The 26771-nt window shown below is 40.8% G+C and overlaps 2 protein-coding genes across 2 annotated transcripts in view; both read left to right on the forward strand.

Moving 5' to 3' along the window:
* The window catches only part of LOC136620599 (cytochrome P450 2C14-like), a 274638-nt gene that overhangs the window by 67931 nt on the left and 179936 nt on the right, over positions 1 to 26771 (forward strand). The gene's annotated exons all lie outside the window — the stretch shown is intronic.
* Positions 530 to 26749, forward strand: LOC136620671 (cytochrome P450 2C14-like). Its single transcript, XM_066595601.1, has 10 exons — positions 530 to 714; positions 11832 to 12028; positions 14461 to 14623; positions 17822 to 17971; positions 18723 to 18883; positions 19735 to 19911; positions 20942 to 21083; positions 22300 to 22484; positions 23672 to 23813; positions 26139 to 26749. Exons 2-10 carry the CDS (start codon positions 11855 to 11857, stop codon positions 26315 to 26317), a joined length of 1473 nt encoding a protein of 490 aa, XP_066451698.1. The 5' UTR covers positions 530 to 714; positions 11832 to 11854; the 3' UTR covers positions 26318 to 26749.

Below are 26771 nucleotides of genomic sequence, written 5' to 3' on the forward strand. Positions count from 1 at the left end.
TGTTCATTACAAACCCATGCTGGCTCTGGTTAATTACCCCCTTTTCATCCAAGTACTTGCATATATGCTGTTTAATAATTTGTTTAAAGATTTTTCCCGGTATAGAAGTCAGGCTCACAGGCCTGTATTTTCCTGGATTTACCTTCTTTACATGTATGTATTTCAATGAATTGATGTAAACCTTTACTTGAACATTGTGGATCTGTCATTATAATATGAGCTATATGTACTATCGTATATGTACTATTTCTGCTTGGACCTATAACTGTAATTGCCACATCCTGTCCTGTTTACTCAGATGTCATCTCTTCTTCTGGATATTTTAAAATTGTTATTTTACATTTACACTTGTATAAATAAAGTTTAATACTTTTTATTCCGCTCTGTGTGCTGACCTACTGATGTGATCAATGCGACAAAACAAGTTACAGCAGCCCGGATGTGGCAAGTGTAAACTGGAAACCTCTGCTGTACTCATGAAGTGTTAATCTACATAATAACAGGTTGATGTATGGCAGTACATCAGTGACATATTTCCCCATGTGCCTCCAGCAGTTGTATTGTAGGGAGGAGCCGGGTCTGTAGTTAAGCATCAACTTGCTGTAATCAGGTGGTTTAATTATTCTCCAAGAGTATAAAAGCTGAGAATTCAGCTGAGAGAACAGAAGATCGGAGACTCCAGCGATTAATTGTATCATCTGAGCTCTTCACAAAGTAAGACAGCACATGAGGAGTGTATTATTATGTTCTGTGGTATCTGAGGTGTGTATTATGATGTTCGGCAGGAGCTGAGGTGTGTATTATGATCTTCTGCAGCAGCTGAGGTTGTCAGGCTCTGACCAGAACATGAGGTTTATGTCCGAATTATTAACAGAGTGTCAGTGGAAGCTCCCATTGGTTTTGCTGGATGGACTGAAATTAGGTCTGGACTTTAATAGACCTTTTCAAAAACTTACACCTGAAATTCCCTTGCGTGATAACTTATTCTTTTAGGACAAATGAATTTTTTGTGCTCCTCGGATGATCATATTTCCATATATGATGTAGTGTGATTTACTATGACCCTACCTGGGATAAGATGCATAACCTGAAGTTTCTGGACCTCAATGTAGAATCTATTACAGAACCCACCTACCATGTGTCATTTGTAATACTGGTGTCTTCTTATGTTCAGGGGACTTTATTGGCCCTCAGACTCAGGGGTCTGTGTACAATCGTGTACCCCCTATAGTTACGCACCTACCTTTAGTCTCATACATGACACCATTTCTTCCAAGTTCAGTTCCTTGAAGGTGCTGCTAATCTTAGATGGTTCTAGTATAGGGAATGTCACTTTTTTCTTTCTTGATTTACGGCATGCCTTACTTAAAGAGCACCTGCACTCTTTTTCTTAATGTTTGGAATAGACATTTTATTAATAGGGTTTATTACCTAGTTATGTACATCTTTCTTACAAAACCCCTCTTCTTCTATGCAGCTAGGGCTGAGAAACTTATATTCACCTCACTGCATAACAGGCACAACAGTAGAGGGCGCTCTATCCTGATGTGTCTGTACCTGTTCTCTATAGAACAGCTGCAAACACAACTGTTCCTATATTGCAGTTTATTAATAAGTGCCTGTATTATATAGAATTTATTTTAAGTAGCTCTGTGACCCTCAGATCAACCCCTTCCTGGCAGCACAATGTAAAGGTAAGAAGCCCTTCTATTCTACAGACTGCTTCTCTCCTCACAGCGCTCACTCCCTGCTGGACCCGATGCACTACTATATGTCACCCAATGCACTGAGCCCCTGTCACTGCCTTGGGTCTGGCTGGGAGCATGTGCTGTGAGGAGAGAAGCCATCTGAAAAATAGAAGGCTTCTCTCTTTCACAGCCCACTGCCATGGGATGGCAAGCTATGAGCAGGTGGAGCAGTTAAATAACAGCGGTGGTGGGACACATAGTAACATAGTATGTTAGGCTGAATGAAGACAATGTCCATCTAGTTCAGCCAGTTTCAACCTCCTTGTTGATCCAGAGGAAGGCAAAAAAAAACTGAGGCAGAAGCCAATTAGCCCTTTTGACTTTATTTTGTGGGTCAGTATGATGACGACAATACCCACTTATAAAATATAGCATTTTTGTTTTGATTTTCTTTTATATACACAAAAAAGTTTTTTTTTTTTAAATTTAATATGCTTGTTTTTTTACAATAATAAAAAAAGTTTCACTTGTTTTAACTTTTTTTTAGTCCCCATAGGAGATTTGAACTTTCGATTTTTTTTTCATCTATATATATAAAGCTGAAAGCCCTCACTGACTGACTGACTGACTGACTGACTGACTGACTGACTGACTGACTGACTGACTGACTGACTGACTGACTGACTGACTGACTGACTGACTGACTGACTGACTGACTGACTGACTGACTGACTGACTGACTGACTGACTGACTGACTGACTGACTGACTGACTGACTGACTGACTGACTCGCCAAAAGTTCTCCAACTTCCCGATATCGTAGAAACATGAATTTTGGCACGAGCATAGATTATCTCCAAAATAGGAAAAGTAATTGGGTCCCAACTCGATTATTCAATTCTAGCGCAAAAGAATTGGCGTCGAAATTTTACGTACATAATCTAAATCTGTCACTTCCCAATGTCATAGAAACTTAAAATTTGGCACGGGCATTGATTATGACATAAATAGGAAAAGCTAATGGGTCCCAACTCGATTATTCAATTCTATGCGCAAAAGAATTAGCGTCCAAATTTTACGTACGGAATCTAATTTTCTCACTTTCCGGTGTCATAGAAACGTGAAATTTGGCACGAGCATTGATTATGTCATAAATAGGAAAAGTTCATAGGTCCCAACTCGATTATTCAATTCTATGCGCAAAAGAATTGGCGTCAAAATTTTACGTGCGGAATGTAATTTTTTCACTTTCCGGTGTCATAGAAATGGGAAATTTGGCACGAGCATTGATTATGTCATAAATAGGAAAACCTAATGGGTCCCAACTCAATTATTCAATTCTATGCGCAAAAGAATTAGCGTCCAAATTTTACGTACGGAAAGAAATTTCTTCCCTTTCCGGTGTCATAGAAACAGGAAATTTGGCACGATCATCTATATATATAAAGCTGAAAGCCCTCACTGACTCACTGACTGACTGACTCACTGACTGACTGACTGACTCGCCAAAAGTCCTCCAACTTCCCGATGTCGTAGAAACATGAATTTTGGCACGAGCATAGACTATCTCCAAAATAGGAAAAGTAATTGGGTCTCAACTCGATTACTCAATTCTAGCGCAAAAGAATTGGCGTCGAAATTTTACGTACGTAATCTAAATCTGTCACTTCCCAATGCCTTAGAAACTTAAAATTTGGCACGGGCATTGATTATTACATAAATAGGAAAAGCTAATGGGTCCCAACTCGATTAGTCAATTCTATGCGCAAGAGAATTAGCGTCCAAATTTTACGTACGGAATCTAATTTTCTCACTTTCCGGTGTCATAGAAACAGGAAATTTGGCACGGGCATTGATTATGTCATAAATAGGAAAAGTTCATAGGTCCCAACTCGATTATTCAATTCTATGCGCAAAAGAATTGGCGTCAAAATTTTACGTGCGGAATGTAATTTTTTCACTTTCCGGTGTCATAGAAACGTGAAATTTGGCACGAGCATTGATTATGTCATAAATAGGAAAAGCTAATGGGTCCCAACTCGATTATTCAATTCTAGCGCAAAAGAATTGGCGTCAAAATTTTACGTGCGGAATGTAATTTTTTCACTTTCCGGTGTCATAGAAACGGGAAATTTGGCACGAGCATTGATTATGTCATAAATAGGAAAAGCTAATGGGTTCCAACTCAATTATTCAATTCTATGCGCAAAAGAATTAGCGTCCAAATTTTACGTACGAAATGTAATTTCTTCCCTTTCCGGTGTCATAGAAACAGGAAATTTGGCACGAGCATTGATTATGTCATAAATAGGAAAAGCTAATGGGTCCCAACTAGAAATGAGCGAGCGTACTCGGATAAGCACTACTCGCTCGAGTAATTGGCTTTATCCGAGTATCGCTGTGCTCGGGTCTAAAGATTCGGGTGCCGCTGCGGCTGACAGGTGAGTCGCAGCGGGGAGCAGGGGAGAGCGGGCGGGAGAGAAGGAGAGAAAGATCTTACCTCCGTTCCTCCCCGCTCTCCCCTGCAGCTCCCCGCTCCGTGCCGGCACCCGAATCTAGACCCGAGCACAGCGATACTCGGATAAAGCCAATTACTCGAGCGAGTAGTGCTTTTCCGAGTACGCTCGCTCATCTCTAGTCCCAACTCGATAATTAAATTCTAACGCAAAAGAATTAGCGTCCAAATTTTACGTACGGTATGTAATTTTTTCACTTTCCGGTGTCATAGAAACAGGAAATTTGGCACGAGCATTGATTATGTCAAAAATAGGAAAAGCTAATGGGTCCCAACTCCATTATTCCATTTTTATGTGCCAAATAATTAGTGTCCAAATTTTACGTGCGGAATGTAATTTTTTCACTTTCCGGTGTCATAGAAACGGGAAATTTGGCACGAGCATTGATTATGTCATACATAGGAAAAGCTAATGGGTCCCAACTCGATTATTAAATTCTAGCGCAAAAGAATTGGCGCCGAAATTTTATGTACGGAATGTAATTTTTTCACTTTCCGGTGTCATAGAAACGTGAAATTTGGCACAAGCATTGATTATGTAATAAATAGGAAACGCTAATGGGTCCCAACTCGATTATTCAATTCTAGCGCAAATGAATTGGCGTCAAAATTTTACGTGCGGAATGTAATTTTTTCACTTTCCGGTGTCATAGAAACGGGAAATTTGGCACGAGCATTGATTATGTCATAAAGAGGAAAAGCTAATGGGTCCCAACTCGATTATTCAATTCTAAGCGCAAAAGAATTAGTGTCCAAATTTTACGTATGTAATCTAATTCTCTCACTTCCTGATGTCATTTTATATAAAGGAAACGTCGCATGGTTGCCTCCCCGTGGTATTTCCTGGGTAACGCAGAGAACTATGCAAAATGGTGAACATATTTTTTTTCCTCAGTATCTCTAAAGTAACCACGACTTCATAAGCTTTTCACTGTGAACACCAGATAAACACCAGTACCAAATTAACTCGGGCGAAGCCGGGTATATCAGCTAGTCTATATATATAAAGCTGAAAGCCCTCACTGACTGACTGACTCACTGACTCACTGACTGACTGACTGACTCGCCAAAAGTCCTCCAACTTCCCGATATCGTAGAAACATGAATTTTGGCACGAGCATAGATTATCTCCAAAATAGGAAAAGTAATTGGGTCCCAACTCGATTATTCAATTCTAGCGCAAAAAATTGGCGTCGAAATTTTACGTACATAATCTAAATCTGTCACTTCCCAATGTCATAGAAACTTAAAATTTGGCACGGGCATTGATTATGACATAAATAGGAAAAGCTAATGGGTCCCAATTCGATTATTCAATTCTATGCGCAAAAGAATTAGCGTCCAAATTTTACGTACGGAATCTAATTTTCTCACTTTCCGGTGTCATAGAAACGTGAAATTTGGCACAAGCATTGATTATGTCATAAATAGGAAAAGTTCATAGGTCCCAACTCAATCACTCAATTCTATGCGCAAAAGAATTAGCGTCCAAAGTTTACGTACGGAATGTTATTTCTTCCCTTTCCGGTGTCATAGAAACAGGAAATTTGGCACGAGCATTGATTATGTCATAAATAAGAAAAGCTAATGGGTCCCAACTCCATTATTCAATTCTATGCGCAAAAGAATTAGCGTCCAAATTTTTTGTACGGAATGTAATTTTTTCACTTTCCGGTGTCATAGAAACGGGAAATTTGGCACGAGCATTGATTGTGTCATTCATAGGAAAAGCTAATGGGTCCCAACTCGATTATTCAATTCTAGCGCAAAAGAATTAGCGTCGACATTTTACGTACGGAATGTAATTTTTTCACTTTCCGGTGTCATAGAAACGGGAAATTTGGCACAAGCATTGATTATGTCATACATAGGAAAAGCTAATGGGTCCCAACTCCATTATTCAATTTTATGCGCAAAAGAATTAGCGTCCAAATTTTACGTGCGGAATGTAATTTTTTCACTTTCCGGTGTCATAGAAACGTGAAATTTGGCACGAGAATTGATTATGTCATAAATAGGAAAAGCTAATGGCACGAGAACAATTTTCTCCCTGTTGGTAAGAATTGGGTGAAAGATAGCAGTTTCCCAGTACATATTCAGGACCAGAAACAAGCGCAAAACATAAATACAGTACAATAGCTCAGCTATGAACATAAATAATACAACAGAGATAGCAAAGGTAGTCGAAAACCTCTCATCCAGCATATAGGGTTAGGCTCACATGAGAAAAGTCTGAAACTAGAAGCAGCTTGTAAAGAGCATAACAGGAGGGGGGGGGGGATGAATAAAGGCATGAAGGTTACAGCCTGAAACTTCTTTTCCACATCAAATGTGTCTATAGATTTCTGCACAACGTAATGTTTTCTGTTGTTTATCCCTGTGTTACATAGTAAAATTGTAACAGTATGTTGGGCTGAATAAAGACAATGTCCATCTAGTTCAGCCTATTTCCACCCTCTAGTTGATCCAGAGGAAGGCAAAAACCCCAAGAGGCAGAAGCCATTTAGCCCTTTTGGGGGAAAATTCCTTCCCGACTCCATAATGGCAATCAGAATAATCCCTGGATCAACCTTGATAGTTCCTACCTGACTGTATACCTGAAACTACAAACCTGCTGATCATCCAATTTCTATATCGTGTAATATCCTTCCGCTCTACAAAGGCATTTAGTCCCCTCTTGTACTCCTCTACGGATTTTGCCATCACCACGTCCTCAGGCAGAAAGTTCCACAGTTTCACTGCTGTTACATTAAAGAATTCTCTCCTGTGTTGGTGATGAAACCTGCTTTCTTCTAGATGTAGCAGATGCCCTCTTGTTACTAACACAGTCTTGAGTATAAACAGATCATCGGAGAGATCTTTGTATTGTCCCCTCATGAATATATACATAGTTATTTGATCGCCCCTTAGCCATCTTTTTTCCAGGGTGAATAATCCTAATTTTGATAGCCTCTCTGGATATTCTAGTCCTCTTATTCCAGTTATTAATTTAGTTGCCCTTCTTTGAACCCCCTCAAGCACATGCTTCCTGAGCATCGGTGTCCAGAATTGTACACAGTATTCCATCTGGGGCCTGACAAGTGCCTTATATAGTGGAAGAATAATGTTCTCGTCCTTCGCCCCTATACCTCTTTTAATACACCCGAAGACTTTATTAGCTTTTGCAGCCGCTGACTGGCATTGGTTGCTCCAGTTAAGTCTACAGTCCACTAGTACCCCCAGGTCTTTTTCCATTTCACTTTTCCCTATCAGTACCCCATTTAGTGTATATTGGTGACATCCGTTTGTCCTGCCCATGTGGATGACCTTACATTTATCCTCATTGAACTTCGTTTGCCATTTTTCTGCCCAAGCCCCCAGCTTGCCTAGATCCTTTTTGTAGCCGCACATTGTCCTCCATTGTATTAATTGTCTTATATAGTTTTGTATCATCTGCAAATATAGATTTTCTACTGTGCAGTCCCTTTATCAGGTTGTTGATAAATATATTGAACAGAATGGGGCCTAGTACTGATGGTGGCCCAATCAGAGTACGAAACATTTATTACCACCCTCTGCTTTCTATCTCTGAGCCAGTTCTTTACCCAGATACACACGTTTTCACCCAATCCAAGCTGCCTCATTTTATATATCAGCCTATTATGCGGCACGCTGTCAAATGCTTTAGAGAAATCCAGATATATGAGATCAACAGACTCTCCCAGGTCCAGCCTAGAGCTTACTTCATTGTAGAAGCTGATCAGATTGGTCTGACATGAGCGACCCCTCATGAACCCATGCTGGTGAGGAGGTATTTCATTGTTCTCCTTGAGGTATTCTAGGATGGCATATCTCGAAAACGCCTAGAATATTTTTCCAGTTATTGAAGTGAGACTAACCGGCCTATAGTTACCAGGCTCTCTTTTGGACCCCTTTATGTAGATTGGAACCACGTTGACAATGCGCCAATCCAATGGTACAACCACATTCTTGATAGTGTCCATAAAGATAAGAAATAGTGGTCTAGCTATCACATCACTCCGTTCCCTTAGAACCCGTGGGTGTATTCCCTCTGGACCCGGTGACTTATCTATTTTAATCCTCTTTAATCAGCTCTGCACTTCCCCCTGTGTTAGATATGCTATATGTAGCAGGGGTTCATTTTATTTCCCTGCACCTCATGGGACATTTTCATTTTCATTTGTGAATACACGTAAAAGGAAACCATTTAACAGATTTGCCTCCCCCCCCTATCGTCTTCTATGATTTCTCCTGCATTATTTGTTTAACAGCCAGTGCTCTCAGTGCAAACCTGTTTGCTGTTAACATAGTTGAAGAATAGTTTAGGGTTATTTTTGCTCTCTTTGGAAATCAGTCTTTCTGCCTCCGCCTTAGCAATCCTGATCTTTCCTTTACATAATTTGTTTTTTTTCCCTGTATGAATTTAGCGCTTCTTCGCTGCCTTCTTGTCTTAGTAGTTTAAATGCCTTCTTTTTTCATTTATTGCCCCCCCCCCCCCCACACACACACACACACACAGTCTTGTCGAGCTACATTGGTTTTCTTCTACTTGTGGTTCTTTCTTTTCAAACGGTATAAACTGCTCACATGAGGTGATTAGGATGTTTTTAAACTTTTCCCATTTGTCCTCTGTACTTTTATTTTGGAGGATGTTGTCCCATTTTATGTTACCGATAGTAGTTCCAAGCTGATCGAATTTTGCTTTACTAAAGTTTAGTTTTTTTGTCGCTCCCTGATAAGGCTTCTTATTGAATGCCAGTTGGAAGTTGATTGTATTGTGGTCACTGTTCCCCAAGGGTCACTCAACCTGCACCCCCACTATTCGGTGCGGTTTGTTAGTTAATACTAAGTTCCAAGTGGCCCTCGCTCTAGTTGGCTCCTGCACAAGTTGGGTAAGGTAGTTATCTTTAATTGTTCTCAAGAACTTAACACTCTTGTGAGATTTACAGGTTTTGTTTTCCCATGTTACATCGGGATAATTAAAGTCCCCCATAATAATTACTTCACTGCGGTTTGACACCTCTTCTATCTGCCTTAATAGTAAGGTTTTAGTTTCCTCTGTTGCTTTTGGTGGTCTATAGAAAACCCCTAACAGGATTTTATTTTATTTTTTTCTCCCTGTATTTCCACCCACAGTGATTCTACATGTTCATCACCTGCCCCCATATCCTCCCGTAGCCTCGGCGTTAAGTACGATTTAACGTACAGAACACCCCTCCCCCTTTCTTATTACCACGGTCTCTTGTGAAGAGATTGTAACCCTGTAAATTCACCGTCCAATCGCACTTATCATTACGCCATGTTTCCGTTATTTCAAATATATCGTAGTATTTATCAGTCATTCTCGCTTCAAGCTCGCCCACTTTGCCGATCAGACTTCTTGCATTCGTAGACATACAATTTATAGGGTTGTTGTTGTTCTTTAAATTAATTTTGCTACTAATGGTACTATTAGCTGTTCTGTCAGTTCTAACAGTACTAACCCCACCCCCTGCTCGACCCCCATTCCCATTACTTGGACTCAGGTCGCTATCGACACTATCTACCCCCCTGTTTATCTTTTTGCCCTCCCCACAGACACACACACTAAGACACACTTAGACACACACACTAAGACACACACTTAGACCCACAGACACACACATACTAAGACACACACTTAGACACACAGACACACACACACAAAATATATAGTTATCAGTTCCTCTGCAGCTCCAATGACATCACCTGCAGGACCTCGCTACCAGGGGCCATGCTGTCTGACCTCCTGCATGCCGCTCCGCTGACTTGTTACGCAGCTTCTTTTCAGCCACTGGACATATCCTTCCTGTGGACCTCTGGTCTTCTTAGCCACACACTTAGACCCACAGACACACACACTAAGGCACACACTTAACCTCCTTCATGCGGTTCCGCTGACTTGTTATTCCTCTTCTCTCCTTTTCAGCCGCTGGACGTATCCTTCCAGCGTCCCTCTGGTCTTCTTAGACATGCACTTATGCCGCCCCAGCGTTCTCCTGGAGGAGTGCTCTTGTGCCGCCCCAGCGTTCTCCTGCTCCCCGGCTCTCTGCTTGCCGGCTCCCGCTGACATCACCTCCGTCCGCTCACTCTCACTTCCTCAAACAGGAAAAGGCTATTAAAAATAAATTCTATATAATACAGACACATTAATAAACTGTAATATGGGAACAGTTGTGTCTTCAGCTGTTGTAGAGAGAACAAGCTCAGAAACAGCTGGATGGAGCGCCCTCTACTGTTGTGCAGCTAGGTGATGGGATATTTTTCTGCCTCGTCTTCACGTAGGTTCATAGCAGAAGAGAGGTTTTGTAAGTAGAATGTACAGCATAAGTTGATAAAATCTATTGCAAAAATTCTTAGAATTTTCTATTCTGTACATTTAATAAAAGAAAATGCACGTACTCTTCACTCTGTAAAATGTATTTATTTTTTAGAAGCCCTGGAGCAATAGGCAATTGTTGCAAAAGTATACACACCCTTTAATAACAAAATGTGGGATATTAAATAAATCTATTCAGTTTGTGTAAGGATATTTAATAGAGATGAGCGAGCATACTCATCCAAGCTTGATGCTCGTTCGAGTATTAGGGTGCTCGAGATGCTCGTTACTCAAGATGAGCACCACGCGGTACTCGTCTCGATTAAACGAGCACTGACCATTGAATTCAATGGAGCCGGCAATACAGCTGGCTCCATTGAAAGCAATAGGCTGCCGGCGATCGCGGGATGAATTTTCGGGAAGGGCTTAAATATATAAGCCCTTCCCTGCAATTCATCCAGAAATGTGTAAAAATAAAAAAAATATATACTCACCTTGTCCCGGCAGACGGAGTTCAGCGCGGCCGGCGGCAGTCCTCCTGAACTGCTCTGAACAGCTGTGAGTAGTATTCAGCAGCCGGGGATTTAAAATCCCCGCCTGCTGAATGAGCTGCCTCTGATTGGTCACAGCCTGACCAGTCAGAGGCAGATCTCACTCACACACCCATTCATGAATTTATGAATGGGTGAGTGACTGCTGCCTCTGATTGGTCACATTTCTGGATGAATTGCTTATATATTTAAGCCCTTCCCGACAATTCATCCCGCGATCGCCGGCAGCCCATTGCTTTCAATGGAGCCAGCTGTATTGCCGGCTCCATTGAATTCAATGGGCTAACATCGTTCTTCTCTGCCACAGCTGTTACAGCTGTGGCAGAGGAGAATGATCTTTATGCTGACAGTGCGGGGGAGGGGGGGGGTCTCACTCTTGCCGCTATTGTGGCTTAATAGTGGGACCTGGGAACTTGAGATGCAGCCCAACATGTAGCCCCTCGCCTGCCCTATCCGTTTCTGTGTCGTTCCCATCACTTTCTTGAATTTCCCAGGTTTTCACAAATGAAAACCTTAGCGAGCATCGGCGATATACAAAAATGCTTGAGTCGCCCATTGACTTCAATGGGGTTCGTTACTCGAAACGAACTCTCGAGCATCACTGAAAGTTCGACTCGAGTAACGAGCACCCGAGCATTTTGGTGCTCGCTCATCTCTAATATTTAATAGTCTCTCCTCAAGTAAGATCCTACTTTAAATATTTACAGAGGAATAACTCTTGTTCTGTCTTTCCTCCCTAGATTTTACCTACCCCGCATTCACCATGGATCTGGTCACACTTCTCGTCTCCTTGGTCGTCATCTTATTTTTGGTCAATGCTTTTAAGAACCAGAAGCAAGGAAATTACAAAAATTTCCCACCTGGACCAAAACCTTTACCAATCATTGGAAATGTCCTCATGTTGGACATGTCAAAGCCTCATAAAACATTCATGGAGGTAATGTACAAATTCTGTAATAATATAAAGGGGGGCTTTCTCATCGAAGGGCCACATTCAGAACATTACTATTCATAAGGGCCACATAAAGCTTGGAGATATTCTCATATAAATACCATTTAGGCACATTGACAGAAAGATGGGAGTCCCAAAAGAATAATCTGTAACAATTAGGTTACTAGGGGCCATCCACTCCCTTGGGAATACCCCTTCTGTCCAGCAAACTGGGAAAAACGTATGTACTTTGTTGTTGTAGAGGGTCGGTCCCTAAGGCTCTGAGATGGGTCAGCACAGATAGAGGGGGGACAGGTATTAAATGTGCTCACCCTGGGCAGGATCACCGCTTTAGAACCCCACAGAAGGAAGCTCCATTCACAGGGATTTCTTATGATCATCCTTAGTGCCACAAGATGACTGGAGTCAGGCCACATGCTCACAGCCAACTTTACTTAATAGATTGGATATTGTTGCTTGGATAAAAGCGCCTCAGCCAATCACAATCAGCTCTTTCAGCAGGTGGGGATTTCAAATCCCCGCATGCTGATAGATCAGCAGCGCTACAGAGTTGGGGATAGTGCGGATAAGACGCGGCTGAGCCCTGGCAGCTAATGGTTTTTCAGAGAAGGGCTTTAAATAAAAGCCCTTCCCTGAAAAACCATGAAAAATAGTGTAAAAAAATTATACTCCCCTCTCTTCAGCTGCCGGCGCTCAGCCGCGTCTTTTCCGCGCTGTCCCCAGCTCTGTAGCGCTGCTGATCTATCAGCATGCGGAGATTTAAAATCCCTGCCTGCTGATAGATTAGGACTAAAGAGACGGGGATAGCGCAGAGAAGACGCGGCTGAGCCCCGGCAGCTAAAAGGGAGGTGAGTATCTTTTTTTTTACTTTTTACACTATTTTTTCTGGTTTTTCAGGGAAGTGCTTATATTAAAACCCTTCCATGAAATCTATTGACGGGTGCCAGCAGCAGGATCCTTTACCGCAGTTGTCATGTGTGACAGCTGCAGTAGGGAATTGAAGAATTCCTCTGCTGCATCTGTCACAGATGTGGCAGATGTAGCAGCAAGGAATTCTTTTTACTAGCGGGCATGAAGGAAACATCTGTGTTGTTCATCCCCATGGGGGACACGGCAGCGGTGGAAGGTAAGTTGTTTTTTGGGGTTTTTTTTCACACTAAAATTATTGTTTTTCAGTTAGGGGCTTATATGTAAAGTCCTTCCATGAAAAACAATTCAGGGGTGCAGACCGCGGCTCCATTTAAAACAATGCAGAGCATGGGTCACCTTTAAAAATGCTTCAATGGGGATTGTTACTTGAAACGAGCTCTCAAGCATTAGAAAATGCTCAACTAGGGTAGCGAGCACGCGACCATTTTGGTGCTCTCTCATCTCTGATTAGAAGCCATCCCGAGGATTTATGCCAACCGAGAGAATTCCAGGCTGCAGTGTATTTTTTCGCTAATACGCTGCACTCACCCATGTAATTGTATGAGAAAACGCTAATTTTAGCTGTGACTCGATCGACCTTTCCACGTGTTTTTCGGCCGCAATGAAGCCATCGTAAAAACGCACCTCTTGTGCAAAGGAGGTCTTAGGGCTTATAGGGTAGCATGAATGCTTTTTTGTATGCAACAGTGACAGTTAGGGTGCTTCTACACAGGATGACTGTTGGGCACTTAAGTCAGTCATCCCAACAATTATCACTTCAGTGCATTTACACTTCCGGCCTCCCACCTCCATTCACAGTAAACAGGCAGTCATTCATAGATGAACAGATCAGGGTTAGTTTTTTATTTCTTGCATAAAGGTAATAATGAATGATAGGTGAATGAATTATCGTTTGTTGTTCAGTCGCAGGCAGTGTTTATACTTAGTGATCAGCGCTCCATTCCGCATACATACCAGAGATAAAATGAAAGATAATCGTTCCTTGTAAAAGGACACCTAGGCACTTATATTTTGTGTTACTATGACGTAAATTACAATTTTTTTGATCTGGGTGTTCATACTTTGTATTTCTTATATATAGATTATTTCTTTAAAAATACATAGTTAAGCATATGAGAGATGAAATATTCCTCCACGGCGCCACCTATTGAAGGTAACAACCCTACGAATCAATATCTGACAATGGCAGACAAACCTCCATTTGTGTTACAAGGTCAGGTATTGACTCATAGGGTAGCTGCCATCCAATAGGTAGTGCTGTGGAGGATTCTTCCATTGCTCATTTGCATAGCTTATTCCCAGGGAGCATTGCATGGACTATAAGAGTCCCTACACGCTTGTGGTACTGCCTCTCTAAGGGGAGACACATTACAATCCCCTACACTTAAAGGTACATGGTAGAAGTTATCTTTTAACCTATTAGTTTCATTGTCTTTATCTCCTTAAGTTATGGATACAGTTAATCACAATATATCTTGTGTTCACAGCTTTCTGAGACGTACGGCCCGGTGTTCAGTGTCAGTATAGGCATGACAAAAACAGTTGTCCTGTGCGGTTATGAAACTATTAAGGATGCGCTCATCAACTATGCTGATGCCTTTTCCGACAGACCCATTACACCTGTGACTGACAAGGTTTTAGGGAACAATGGTAAGCAGTCTATTTTATACTAACTTTCTCCCTCCAAAAATAAAAGTAATGTGATAGTAATTAGAGATGAGCGAACGTACTCGGTAAGGGCGATTTCGCAATCGAGCACCACGATTTTCGAGTACTTCACTACTCGGGTGAAAAGTACTCGGGTGCGCTGTGGGTGAGCGGGGGGTTGCAGTGGGGAGTGGGGGGGAGAGGGAGAGAGAGAGGGCTCCCCCCTGTTCCCCGCTGCTACCCCCCACTCCCCTCTGCAACCCCCCGCCCCACAGCGCACCTGAGTACTTTTCACCCGAGTAGTGAAGTACTCGAAAATCGCGGTGCTCGATTGCGAAATCGCCCTTACCGAGTACGTTCACTCATCTCTAATAGTAATGAATTGCTCACATATTATTTTGAGTATCCTCCCTTTACAAGTGAATTTTATAGACTTTCCTATCTCCATCCAATAATTCCTAACATTTGATAAACCAACACCCAATAATTCTGGAATAGCAGGATTTTCCAGTTGTTAATTATAATTAACATAAATAATTATTGATGAGCTATCCTTGGGATAGGACTTCTATAGTAAATCAGTAGGGATTTGCTGTGCTAGTGCACTGAGCTGATTTCTGCAGGAAGCAGACAGCACCATTCCCACTGCAGTGGCCAGGCTTGGTATTACAGGGAAAGTTCCCATTAAAGTAACTAAGAACCTGTAACACCAAGCCTGGCCATTGCGCTGGCAACAAGTGTATTAAGACACTGATCCAAGGAACATCTGATCAGTGGGGGACCCAGGAGGCAGACTACTACTAAAGATAAGCCATCAATAGTTTACAACTAGACGAACACTTTAAATGTTTTTTGCTGCACTGTTTTCTAATTATTGGTACTGCTGAATCCTTCAGTAGTAGAACATAATAAAATAAAAAAATTTGTAATAATACACAGATGATTTTTCAGCATTTAACGCTGCACTTTCAGCACAACGCTAAACGCTGTCAAAGGCTCCCATTGTTTTCAATAGATCCTCTCAGACAGCCACTCGATCACAGAGCTTTCCATTGCCACAATTTTCGAGTGGAGTCTGTTTTATTTTTGGGCAGCCAAAAACTAAAGTAAAACGCAGCAAAGCGTTGCGGTTTATTTCCGGCACTTTGTCGCTTTTATATGTGAGGGAGGCCTCATACACATGAAACATTAAATATCTAAATTCTACTGAAATCATTTAACCCTTTCCAATCCACTGTCTGACCTCTGAAGACATTATGATTTAAGGCTGTACAGCTCCGATGTTGGAAGACATCCGTCGGGGTTCTCGTACCGTATGTTGCCAGCCTCTCCCCTGTTGGAGCCTATCCAACGTGTCACCTCATGCAGTACTGGCTTTAGCCAGCATATAGCGTCATTGTAGAAGAGCAGAAAAATAGTAGGCCCCCTAGGAAAACCAGGATAGAAATTAGATTGGAAAGGGTTAAAGGATTTGTCTAGCCAACACATTTCAAACACAAGGCTCTCCAGCCGAATCCAGCCCGTCACCTCGTTTTATGCACCGGAATTGTATTCACCTCACCTGCAGCTCCGCCCCGGTGGCATAGTGCAGTCTGTGACAGGTGACCTCCAACCCCCTGCTTTTGTGCAATCCTGTACACGGGGCAGCATAGACCCCGAGGTGAGGGATTGGCGGTCACAGGCTCAGCAGTAGCTTCCGCTGCCAGAACAGGACTGCAAGCTTAGTGAGTGGAAAGCCTGTAGAGATACTGCCCAGCTAGAGGCCAGTACGGGGTTCACCATTACTACTGTGACTGCTATGCACATCATGTGAAAACATACGCTCATGTGAACAAACTTACTGAAATCAGTGGGTTCTATTCACTGCGTATTACACTGTACAAATACACATGTGAATGAGCCTTTACTATACAGTCTTACAATTACAATCGACCTTTTTGAAGGCAAACATAAGGCATATGTGGCCCTCGCAAAAATGACTTTGATATCCCTATTTTTTTGTATTGCTTAGAATGCTTTAAAATAATAAAAATGATTATCACCTCACTGATCCCCACCGCTCTCACTTCCTGGCATCATCTGCTGATCTCCTAGTCCCTGTGAGGATGAACATGTGACTTTCTGCAGCCTAATACTGGCCACTATAGTGACCTGCTACAGCCACTGATTGGCTGCAGTGCTCACATGTCTGTATCAACCAGGATCAGAAGATCCTGTGATTGGTTGCAGCAGTCATATGATTATCTCAACAAGGACCAGGGAGTACGGAACCAGCAGGATCCCTAAGAAGCATCGTGATGAGTGATGGTGATCAGTGAGGGGTGTATTAATACTTTTATTACTTGAAAGGATTCCTTTTTTGTTTAAACCTACAGACAACCTCTTTAAGACCTGAGATATAATAAGATTAATGGGCTTTTAATATGATTTGTGAGATCAAATCATAATTCTCAGTTCTGTAAATGCTACAATTTTTATATTCAGAAAAGATTTTAAAGTAACAGGTCTCCTTTATGAGAAAAATTGGACATATTAAGGCTTCGTATAACTTCAGAGTAGAAATGAGACAGCACATATAACAATATATGGGGCTATATTGTACCTCCACAAGCCATCAACTCCCATAAAAATCAGAGATAAAATATGGTCATGTACAGCTGGATGCAGAGTAGTTTTATATGGATATTCTTTACTAGAAGCATTACCTTTAAGTTATATTACAGCCACAATATGGTGCTAACTGTATACACCATATGGTGACACAAGGAGAACCTACAATGCAACTGATTTTTAAATGTGCAGAAGAAAACTATCTCTTAGAAATAAAACTTTTGGAAAACCCTCCATAGGTCCTTTCAGAGGTTTTTTCTACTTTTAAGAGTCTATTAATTCCCACCTCTGAGGAACCCTGCTCTGGCACCAGTATGGATGTAAAGAGTGGAAACCTTCACCAGGAACCCCTCTCTATTAAATAAGTATGGATGGCCCTACAATATGTGTTGCTCTGGACGTAGGTCACAGGTGCATTTCTGCACATGGACAGTGTATTGAAAACTCACATGTAGCTTGTCCTGATAACAACTGATCAGGAGGATTCAGCTCAACATTGGGTGACCTGTTCTCTGATAAGGACTTGTCCATACTGGACCTCTCTATTCCCATGTGTTAAGAATAGGAATAACATGTATTTATTGCATTCAGGTGTGGTATTTTCCAGTGGAGAGAACTGGAAAGTGATGAGAAGATTTGCAATTTCAACATTACGAGATTATGGAATGGGCAAGAAAGCCATAGAAAACAAGATCATTGAAGAGGCTGAGTGTTTAGTACAGAAGCTGAAGTCATATGAAGGTGAGTGAACAAGGTCTATAATCATCCAGGATAATGTTGGATGATCCCCTACTGGCAATTCTGGCCAACACCTACAAAGGGGCACTCACAACCCCCCATGGGCTTCCTCTGTTCTTTATTAAAGGGGTTGTCCCGCGCCGAAACGGGTTTTTTTTTTCAACCCCCCCCCCGTTCGGCGCGAGACAACCCCGATGCAGGGGTTAAAAAAGAACACCGCACAGCGCTTACCTGAATCCCCGCGCTCCGGTGACTTCTTACTTACCGGTTGAAGATGGCCACCGGGATCTTCTCCCTCCGTGGACCGCAGCTCTTCTGTGCGGTCCATTGCCGATTCCAGCCTCCTGATTGGCTGGAATCGGCACGTGATGGGGCGGAGCTACACGGAGCTACACGGAGCCCCATTGAGAAGAGAAGAAGACCTGGACTGCGCAAGCGCGTCTAATTTGGCCATTAGACGGCGAAAATTAGACGGCAACCATGGAGACGAGGACGCCAGCAACGGAACAGGTAAGTGAATAACTTTTGATAACTTCTGTATGGCTCATAATTAATGCACAATGTACATTACAAAGTGCATTAATATGGCCATACAGAAGTGTATAGACCCACTTGCTTTCGCGGGACAACCCCTTTAATATACTCATGCTGCTTTTACTAATGATGTTCAGTCTTGTGCTCCATGCAGTAGTCTGTAGCGCCGATCATCTCCCTCTCGCTTCTCTTTAAACTATTTTTTTTTCTAATTTTACAGGAAAACCCTTTGATAATCTCACCTGTATTAACGCTGCAGCGGCCAATATCATTGTGTCTATACTGCTCAGTCATAGATTTGAGTATGAGGACCCGACCATATTGAGGCTTATGCGCCTAACTAATGAGAATGCAAGACTCATGGGAAGCCCCTGGGTCCGGGTAAGTCAGAAATATATTACAGTATGTTATAGTTTTTGTAGTTTTGACTAAAGGCATTTGCACATAAGAAAGATGAACATTGGGGAATTAATAAAATTGTCAATGATTTAAAGGGGTTGTGCCAAAACTTTAAATTATGGCCAACAATCACAAAAATGGGGGCCCTGTATGAATGGAGTGCAGCCGAACAGTACAGACTGTACTCAAATGAGACATGTACCTGTGTGTCCATTGCCAGGACAGATTTTTATCCACTGTAAGTTAACAATAAAGGTTTTTTTTTGACAGACAGCATGTAGAGATCTTGAAAATTGGGAAAAATTGATACAGAAAGTAGACTGGAAATTCTATATTAAAAAACTTTATTGGAATAACCTTTATTTGTAGAAATTAAAATATCCTTCTAAAGATTTCAGGACTGGATTTAAAAGGGTTGTCCAGAAGCTTTAATTTTTTTAGAAAGCAGTGGGAGGCTGTATTATGGAAGCCTATACTCATGTATTTTGCTTCCGTCCACTGCTGAAATCCCCCAAGTCTTTGCTAACTTCTCGATAAATCAACCATGTGTCATCTAAGCTCATGACCTCTGCAGCTAATCACTGGGCTTAGCAGTATGAATGGTTAAACTGCACTTGACCAGCTTCCAGGAGGCACGTGAAGGTTGGGGGGTCTGGAGAAAGGGCAATTAGAGCGAAAGACCTGAATATATTCTCGTATTTTATAGCAGTCCACCACTTCATAAAAAATACAACCCCCTTTAACCATTGTGTATAGAAGGCACAAATGTAAACAGCTCTTACTATTACAGTTTGTATATATACTGATTATTACTTATGTTTGTGCTCCTCTAGATGTATAACAGTTTTCCATCATTGATGGATTGGCTTCCTGGAGCTCACAGAACAATTTTTGGGAACATCAGAGAGTTTCAGAAATTCATAAGAGCAACATTTACAAAACAGAAGAAAGAACTGGATGTAAATGACCAGAGGAATCTTGTTGATGCCTTCCTAGCCAAACAACAAGAGGTAAGACATGCACCATCACCATTATTAATAAGTAAACTAAAAAATGAATTATACTGCATGCAAAGTTTTTTTGTATAATCCTCTAATCTGGTTTCTGATAAACTTTGCATCATTGATCAGGATGGACCACCTATTATGTTGACAGATTTTGCCCTCCATGCCAGAAGGTGTCTGTTCCCCTCTTAACTCTTTTGCTAATTTCCTATTCTCATGTTGGCTAACAATACAATTGGTCTGGGGGAACTTAGATGCAAATGGAAAGGACCACTTAGGACTTTGATCCCTCTCTCCAAGGTCTTCACCCCAGCCACGTGTTGGGCTTCCGTAGCATGTACAGTACGCTCTTGACCAGTTTATAGAAATGAACTCCATAACAAACTGTTTTTGTACAAAACTATCATCACATATGTCCGCAGGGTGTGACTAGTATTGCAGTTTGGCACCAGTCAAGTGAACAGGTCTAAGGCTTCAGTCATACTTTTACGTTTAGGGGTTCATCTTGGCTCCATTCTGAAATCCAGAAAACAGGATTGGGTTGGAAACCTGGATCTTTTTCAGCCATCATCGACAGCTACTGAAATTAAGACCAATAGATTTCCATTTTTGCAGGTTTCTGTTTGTTTCTGGCATTCTGTGCTGGAAAAATTAGTGTGGTCGACTACAGAATGCCGGAAACCAACATAAAACTGTCAAAACAGATGCCTATTGGTTTCCCTTTTAGCTACGGTCAATGTCCGAGATAGATTATGTCAACGAGGCCCGTCTTTGTTTCGGAAGTGGCATAAGGCCTCTCGATATAATGGCTAAATGTAGTATGAATGAAGCCTTAGCTGCAATGCCACATACAACCTGTGGACAGCAGTGGCGCTGTTTTTGAATATAGGTTTCTACAGATTTTTAAATATTTGAATATATAGCAATGTTTTTTCCAATCCTGTACACTTGTTTTACTGGCCTTTTTAGTAGCCCATAATTTGTGGATAAAACATCATTCAGCATTTAATAATTTTTGTTCCTTTGTGTTGTTCAGGGAAAGCCAGAATCCTCTGAGTATTACCACAATGATAACTTAACTGCACTGGTCGGAAACCTTTTCGGTGCTGGGATGGAGACCACATCAACCACCTTAAGATGGGGACTTTTGCTAATGATGAAACACCCCGAAATTCAACGTAAGAATTATATGTATGAAATGTTCTACAATGTCAAGGATTTACAGGGACACTTTGACTAAAAATATTAGTTATGGGTTACTAGAAATTTTTTTGTCATCTTCCTTCTTTTATCCAGTTTCTATTTTTTGATGCCTTGTTTACTTCATGAAGGTGATCTTTAATGCGATTGCCCCTCCTTCTTTCATAGCAGGAAACAATTGCTTTACAGTAATGTCCCTGTAAGCTGTTCAGGTCCAGAATATTTTAGGTCTTCAGGACTAGATTCTGCTCAGTATTCATGTTTAAAGCATATAACTTCTTATTTGTTATTCTTTTTATGGCATTTTTATAGGACCAAAGCACAATTTTTTCTATTTTTTTTGTAATAATAGTGAAGTAGATATTTTGTTTGTTGACATTAACGTCGACAACAAATAAATTGTCTATTTTATGGTAACAGTGTGATTATTGAATTACACATCTAATTTAGAGTAGTTGGGTTTGGCTAGCATTGCGATAATGATTGTTAAAGAAGGCCACTAAAAAACTTTCAGTAATTATTTCTCTCTTCCACTGAACTATAACTGAGGAGAGCTGCCCTATCTCTGAGACAATTGCTATAGGACTGGGCTGCATCGCTGAGTCAGCTAGCTTCAGCCCGCCCCATAAATATATATTAGTACAGATTTAAGGATCAGGATTCCATAGGTGCCTCGGAGACATTAAGAGATTTTTTTGCATTGTTTCTGTATAATCCTCATGAATCAAACCATGACATACCTCATCACATGCCGTATCATAGGGCTATTTTCTGCTAGAAGCATTGCCATGTTGAGGCACACATAGTGACTAGTTCTGTAGTATGGACCTGCAAGGCTGTGAGGAGCCCCTATGAGTCATAGTAAGTGTACCTGGTGCCTCTGTATGACATCATATTACCGATGTTTTCTCTCTACAGCATTGTATTACCCATGTTTTATCTTCTACAAACAATTTTTCTAAAAAATACCTCCTACTTCGGACAGACCTGTGATTCTGTCAATAGTCCCCTGTCTTCTAGTGATAAGATAGTCATAACATTCAATGTTAACATATGTCCTTTCTAATGACCCTACCCTTTAAGCTTTCCTTCCTATCCTAAAACCTTTGTCTGGGTTGACATTAAGATTTGTTTGGTGACCAACTATGTATGTAGACATGAATAATAAGCGACATCTTTTCTCCTTCCTGGCAGAAAAAGTACATGATGAAATTGAAAGAGTGATTGGTTTGGCTCCACCTCAAATGGAGCACAGGAAACAAATGCCATATACCGATGCCGTCATTCATGAAATCCAGCGCTTCGGGGATATTGTACCGGGTAATCTTCCACATGCAACTACTGAAGATGTCACATTCAGAGGCTATTTTCTTCCAAAGGTGAGAAACAATGCTCAGCTTTAAACATAATGAAGGCTACTAGGTCATGTGCCCCGAGTACTGAGTGCAGTAGAGGCGCAAATAAGTCCTTTTGACTTGACCGGCGCATCTAGATACTGGGCTAGGACAGCAAACTAAATCTTTGAGCTAAGCTAAGCAAAAGCTAGCTATGACTCCAAGAATATTTGAATAGCTTTATCCAGAGGTTAAACTTGAAGTTCATGGTCCAGTCTTTTGTTTTTCCTACTAGTGTGGTGGAAGCCCAGTATATATCTATATGGATCGGTGGGCCTTGGCAGTAGACAGTTGTCAATTTAACATTCTGTATACATATTTGCTTTCTGTCTTGCTACAAATATAATGTTCTTACAGTTATGCAATAGGTACTTCCGCTCATATGAAAATATCTGTTTTAGAACTCTGCTGACATGGGGAAGCCAACATGAAACTTCTGTTCTCAAAACGCTGACAAGATAATATATAGTATAAACACGTTACATTTTCCATCTGTTTTGCAATTTTGGAAGACAGTATAACTCAGACATGGACAACCGCAGTCTGAAACAGCTACCGCAGAAATTACCCAAGCAATTTTACTGGAAACGTATGCAAATAACATGGGAGGTTTGTGCAATTTATAGTTCATGATGTAACATCCAATCATATCGAAGGAACCACACGTGGCTCCAAGACAACCCACTCATTTCATCCACCACCTGATGGCCAATCACAGATGACCGGAGGATGGAAGAATTGCAAGATGCTTATCCAATAATTAAACAATACGTTGTATCTATGTAATCTTTGACCTGCCCAGATGGGCGGATATGTTAAACTCTTAAAACAGGCTACACGCCCATCATTAAAGTTAGAATTGAGGAAGCTATGCATGCTGAACCTTGTGTCAGTGTGAAAACTTCTTATGCGCATTATCAATTCAGAATTAATATGGAAGGGTGTAAACATTCCAAATTGAGTAAGCCGTGGTTCCGCAAAGGAGGGTTCCGCGACACTAGATATATCTAAATGGCTAGAAGTTAACATTCCATTAATCATGATACCGACTCTAATCTGCATTCGGATTACTCCCACCTTTAACGTGGCTTTGTGTCATTTGTTGTTTGTTACATCATGTATTTTTGTTCTATACGGTATACCTCATAACAGATTGTTATTTTACCCTCCAGGGCACTCTTGTTATCCCATTGCTGCACTCCACACTCAGAGATAAAACCTACTTTGAGAAACCCGATGATTTCTATCCAGAACACTTTCTTGATTCCAAAGGAAATTTTAAAAAGAACGAGGCCTTCATACCCTTCTCAATAGGTAATACCTATAATGCTTTTTTTTATTAGTAGGAGACCACATCATGAAAGTCCAGATGACATATCTCATAAGGACTTGGGGTGTTTTTACAGAGGAAATCATCTGCCCATGCTAAAGAGTGCCGCCTGACAATCAAGGTTGCCAACCTGAATTTTTCTTTTTTTCTGGACAGCCAACATTGTTTATGGACACATTAGAAAGCCATAAAGATTATAAGTATCTATATGTGTCTATAGGTCAGATACTGATATGAATTAATTACCAGAATTTTTACTTTGAGCTGTAAAATAATTACAGCCATAATGACCTGCTAATTACCAACAAGTACAAAAAAAAATCACAAATGCATTTGTTGTTTTTTTCACGTACACTGAAAATAATGCCTTATGAAAGCAATTAGTTGCTGGCAAGCCCTGCAGGGATTTTCGGGGAAGGGCTTTAAATATAATTCCACCCCTGTCTTTGCTGCAGTAATGCCCAGACACCGCTATAAACTTCACTTCAATGATAATCTGCAAGATCCCAGAACAGATCCAAATTCTGATTGTTTATTTAAAATCTTGACATTAATCACATATTTAAACAAGATATTTAAAACTCATTACACCCCAGAAAAAAAACTCAGATGAATCCCTAATTAGTTTTAAGGGAAGACTTCATTTCAACTAATATATACCAACTAAAAGGGCACATTATGGAGTGAAGCTTTAAAAACTTTGTGAAAGTGAGAGCAGGTATACTGCCACCTTCAGAATTTATGAGGGTAGGGACAGTAAAATCAGTCCTCCACAGTGTCCCCTATACAAGTGTGCCTTTGTTCAAACTCCTGCACACATCAAACACCGGATCATGTGGGGGAATCCTTAAAAAAAGGGGCTTTCCACAGGGGCTGGTGTGAAAACCATTCCAAAGGGAACATTCTGCTTTTTTCAAAGTGAAAAACTGATGGCAGTGAAATATAGGGACCGAGAAGATGTGTTTGTACTCAGTACAGTCTATGCAAATGCCACAGAGGCCGTCAGGGAGAGGTTCTGCATCCGACAAGCAAAAGCCGGTGTGCATAATAAATTACAATAAATCCCTGGGGGACATTGATTTAGCAGACCAGGTAATACACCCATATTTGGGTAAACGGAAAACAAGATCCTGGTATAAAAAATGGGCCGTATACCTCATTCAGGTGGCGGTCCATAATAGTTTTGTCCTATACAAAAAAAGAGGAGGCACAGATTCATATCTTGACTTTCAGGGGAATGTAATTGCTTACCTCCTCTTTCAAACTGAAGACCCCTGACTTTGTCATGAGTCTGAAGATATCCAAAGGCTAACAGAAAAACATTTTATTTGCTGAGTGCCCATCACAACCAATAAGACAAACCCAGAGAAAAGAGGCAGAGGGTGTAGCAAACACGGGAGACGCATTGATACTCGCTACTATTTCCCTAAGTGTCTGACAGAACCTGGCCTATGCATCTCCCCATGTTTTGAGAGGTACCACGCTCTACCACATTATTAAAAAAATCATTTTTATACAAATCCCATGAATCCCGTTTTTTTTATTCACATAGTATTATAAAATCATCTTCTGTAACTGTGTGAAATTGATACTTTTTGTTCCAGGCCCTGATACTTGATGCTTTTTGATAAGCTGAATATCACAAGGCATGAACAAAAATGATGGTGTAGCATATTTTAAATGTTACAAATTCAATTTTTTCTATAATCTAAACTTTCTAAATTTTCACTATTCCCCCAGATAAATGCATTAAGGGGTCTACTTCTCCTGCTACTTCTTTCATTTTGTGCCCTGACATTTGTCCACACATAGGATTATAGACACAATGGTCATATTTTTAAATACAGGAGAAACAGGGACATCAGTTTTGGGGTGCATGTCTCTATTTTCATGCAAGCTGTCTGAAAAAAAAAATGACTTTAAAATGACACATTTGTCAAAAAATTCAAAATCATAATTTCTTGCAATTGCTTTGCATAAAATCACTCAAAAACAAAAAAACATTGTCAGAATTACTTGGCTATGCAAATCTCATAAAGAGTTTTCTTTGTTGAAGTAACACGTCAGATTTCCAAAGTTTGCCTAAATTTAGTACTAAAGGTACAAACGGGCTTGATCCTTAAGGGGTTAATGAATATGTTTGGCTTTCCATGTTGAAGTGAAATAAGAACCATTGGAATAACGTGTCAATTATAACAAATTAAAGTCCCAAAGCTTTATATCAGATATGTATAACATCTTAATTCCATTCAGTTGTAATCTTAAATTATTTCTCATCTTCTCTCAATATTTTCTGTTCATCCTTGTAGGTAAGCGGAGCTGTGCGGGGGAAACTTTGGCTAAAATGGAGCTATTCCTCTTTTTCACAACGCTTTTACAAAATTTCACTTTCAAGCCAACTCTAGGAGCCAAACTGGACCTCTCTCCTGCCCTTGGGGCTACAAACTCCCCCAAACCCTTTGAGATCTGTGCCACATCTCGCAGATAAGTTAGGCTTTCAGTCCATGTTGGCATGGATCGTTTGCTTTGTTTCACTATCTTGATGGCTTGATAAAGACCGACACAGGTCGAAATGTTGTCTGCCTTTTTTTAAAAAAAATGGAACAATTAAAGGATACAATTTTTACCTTTTGAAGCACCGTTTATGCTGCCTCCTCTTTTTTGACACATTTTGGATGTCACCATAATTGTTAAAAGAGTTTCTCCACCCAATCTTGCCGAGTAGAATCTATTGTTGTCTATCAGTCATAGCCTGAAAGTGAAACTCTGAACAACCATCAAAATTAATCAGGGCAGAATTTTGTACCCAACTAGATTAAGATTTATGTCTGTCTATCAACTACAATGTTCGTCAAGTGGAAAGTCACTAGCAAGTCTGTATAAATATATCAAAATAACTGCATATCTCATATATTTTTGTAATAAAAGTTTACAAAATCTAT

Source organism: Eleutherodactylus coqui, chromosome 1 (assembly GCF_035609145.1).
Source record: "Eleutherodactylus coqui strain aEleCoq1 chromosome 1, aEleCoq1.hap1, whole genome shotgun sequence".
Taxonomy (NCBI): domain Eukaryota; kingdom Metazoa; phylum Chordata; class Amphibia; order Anura; family Eleutherodactylidae; genus Eleutherodactylus; species Eleutherodactylus coqui.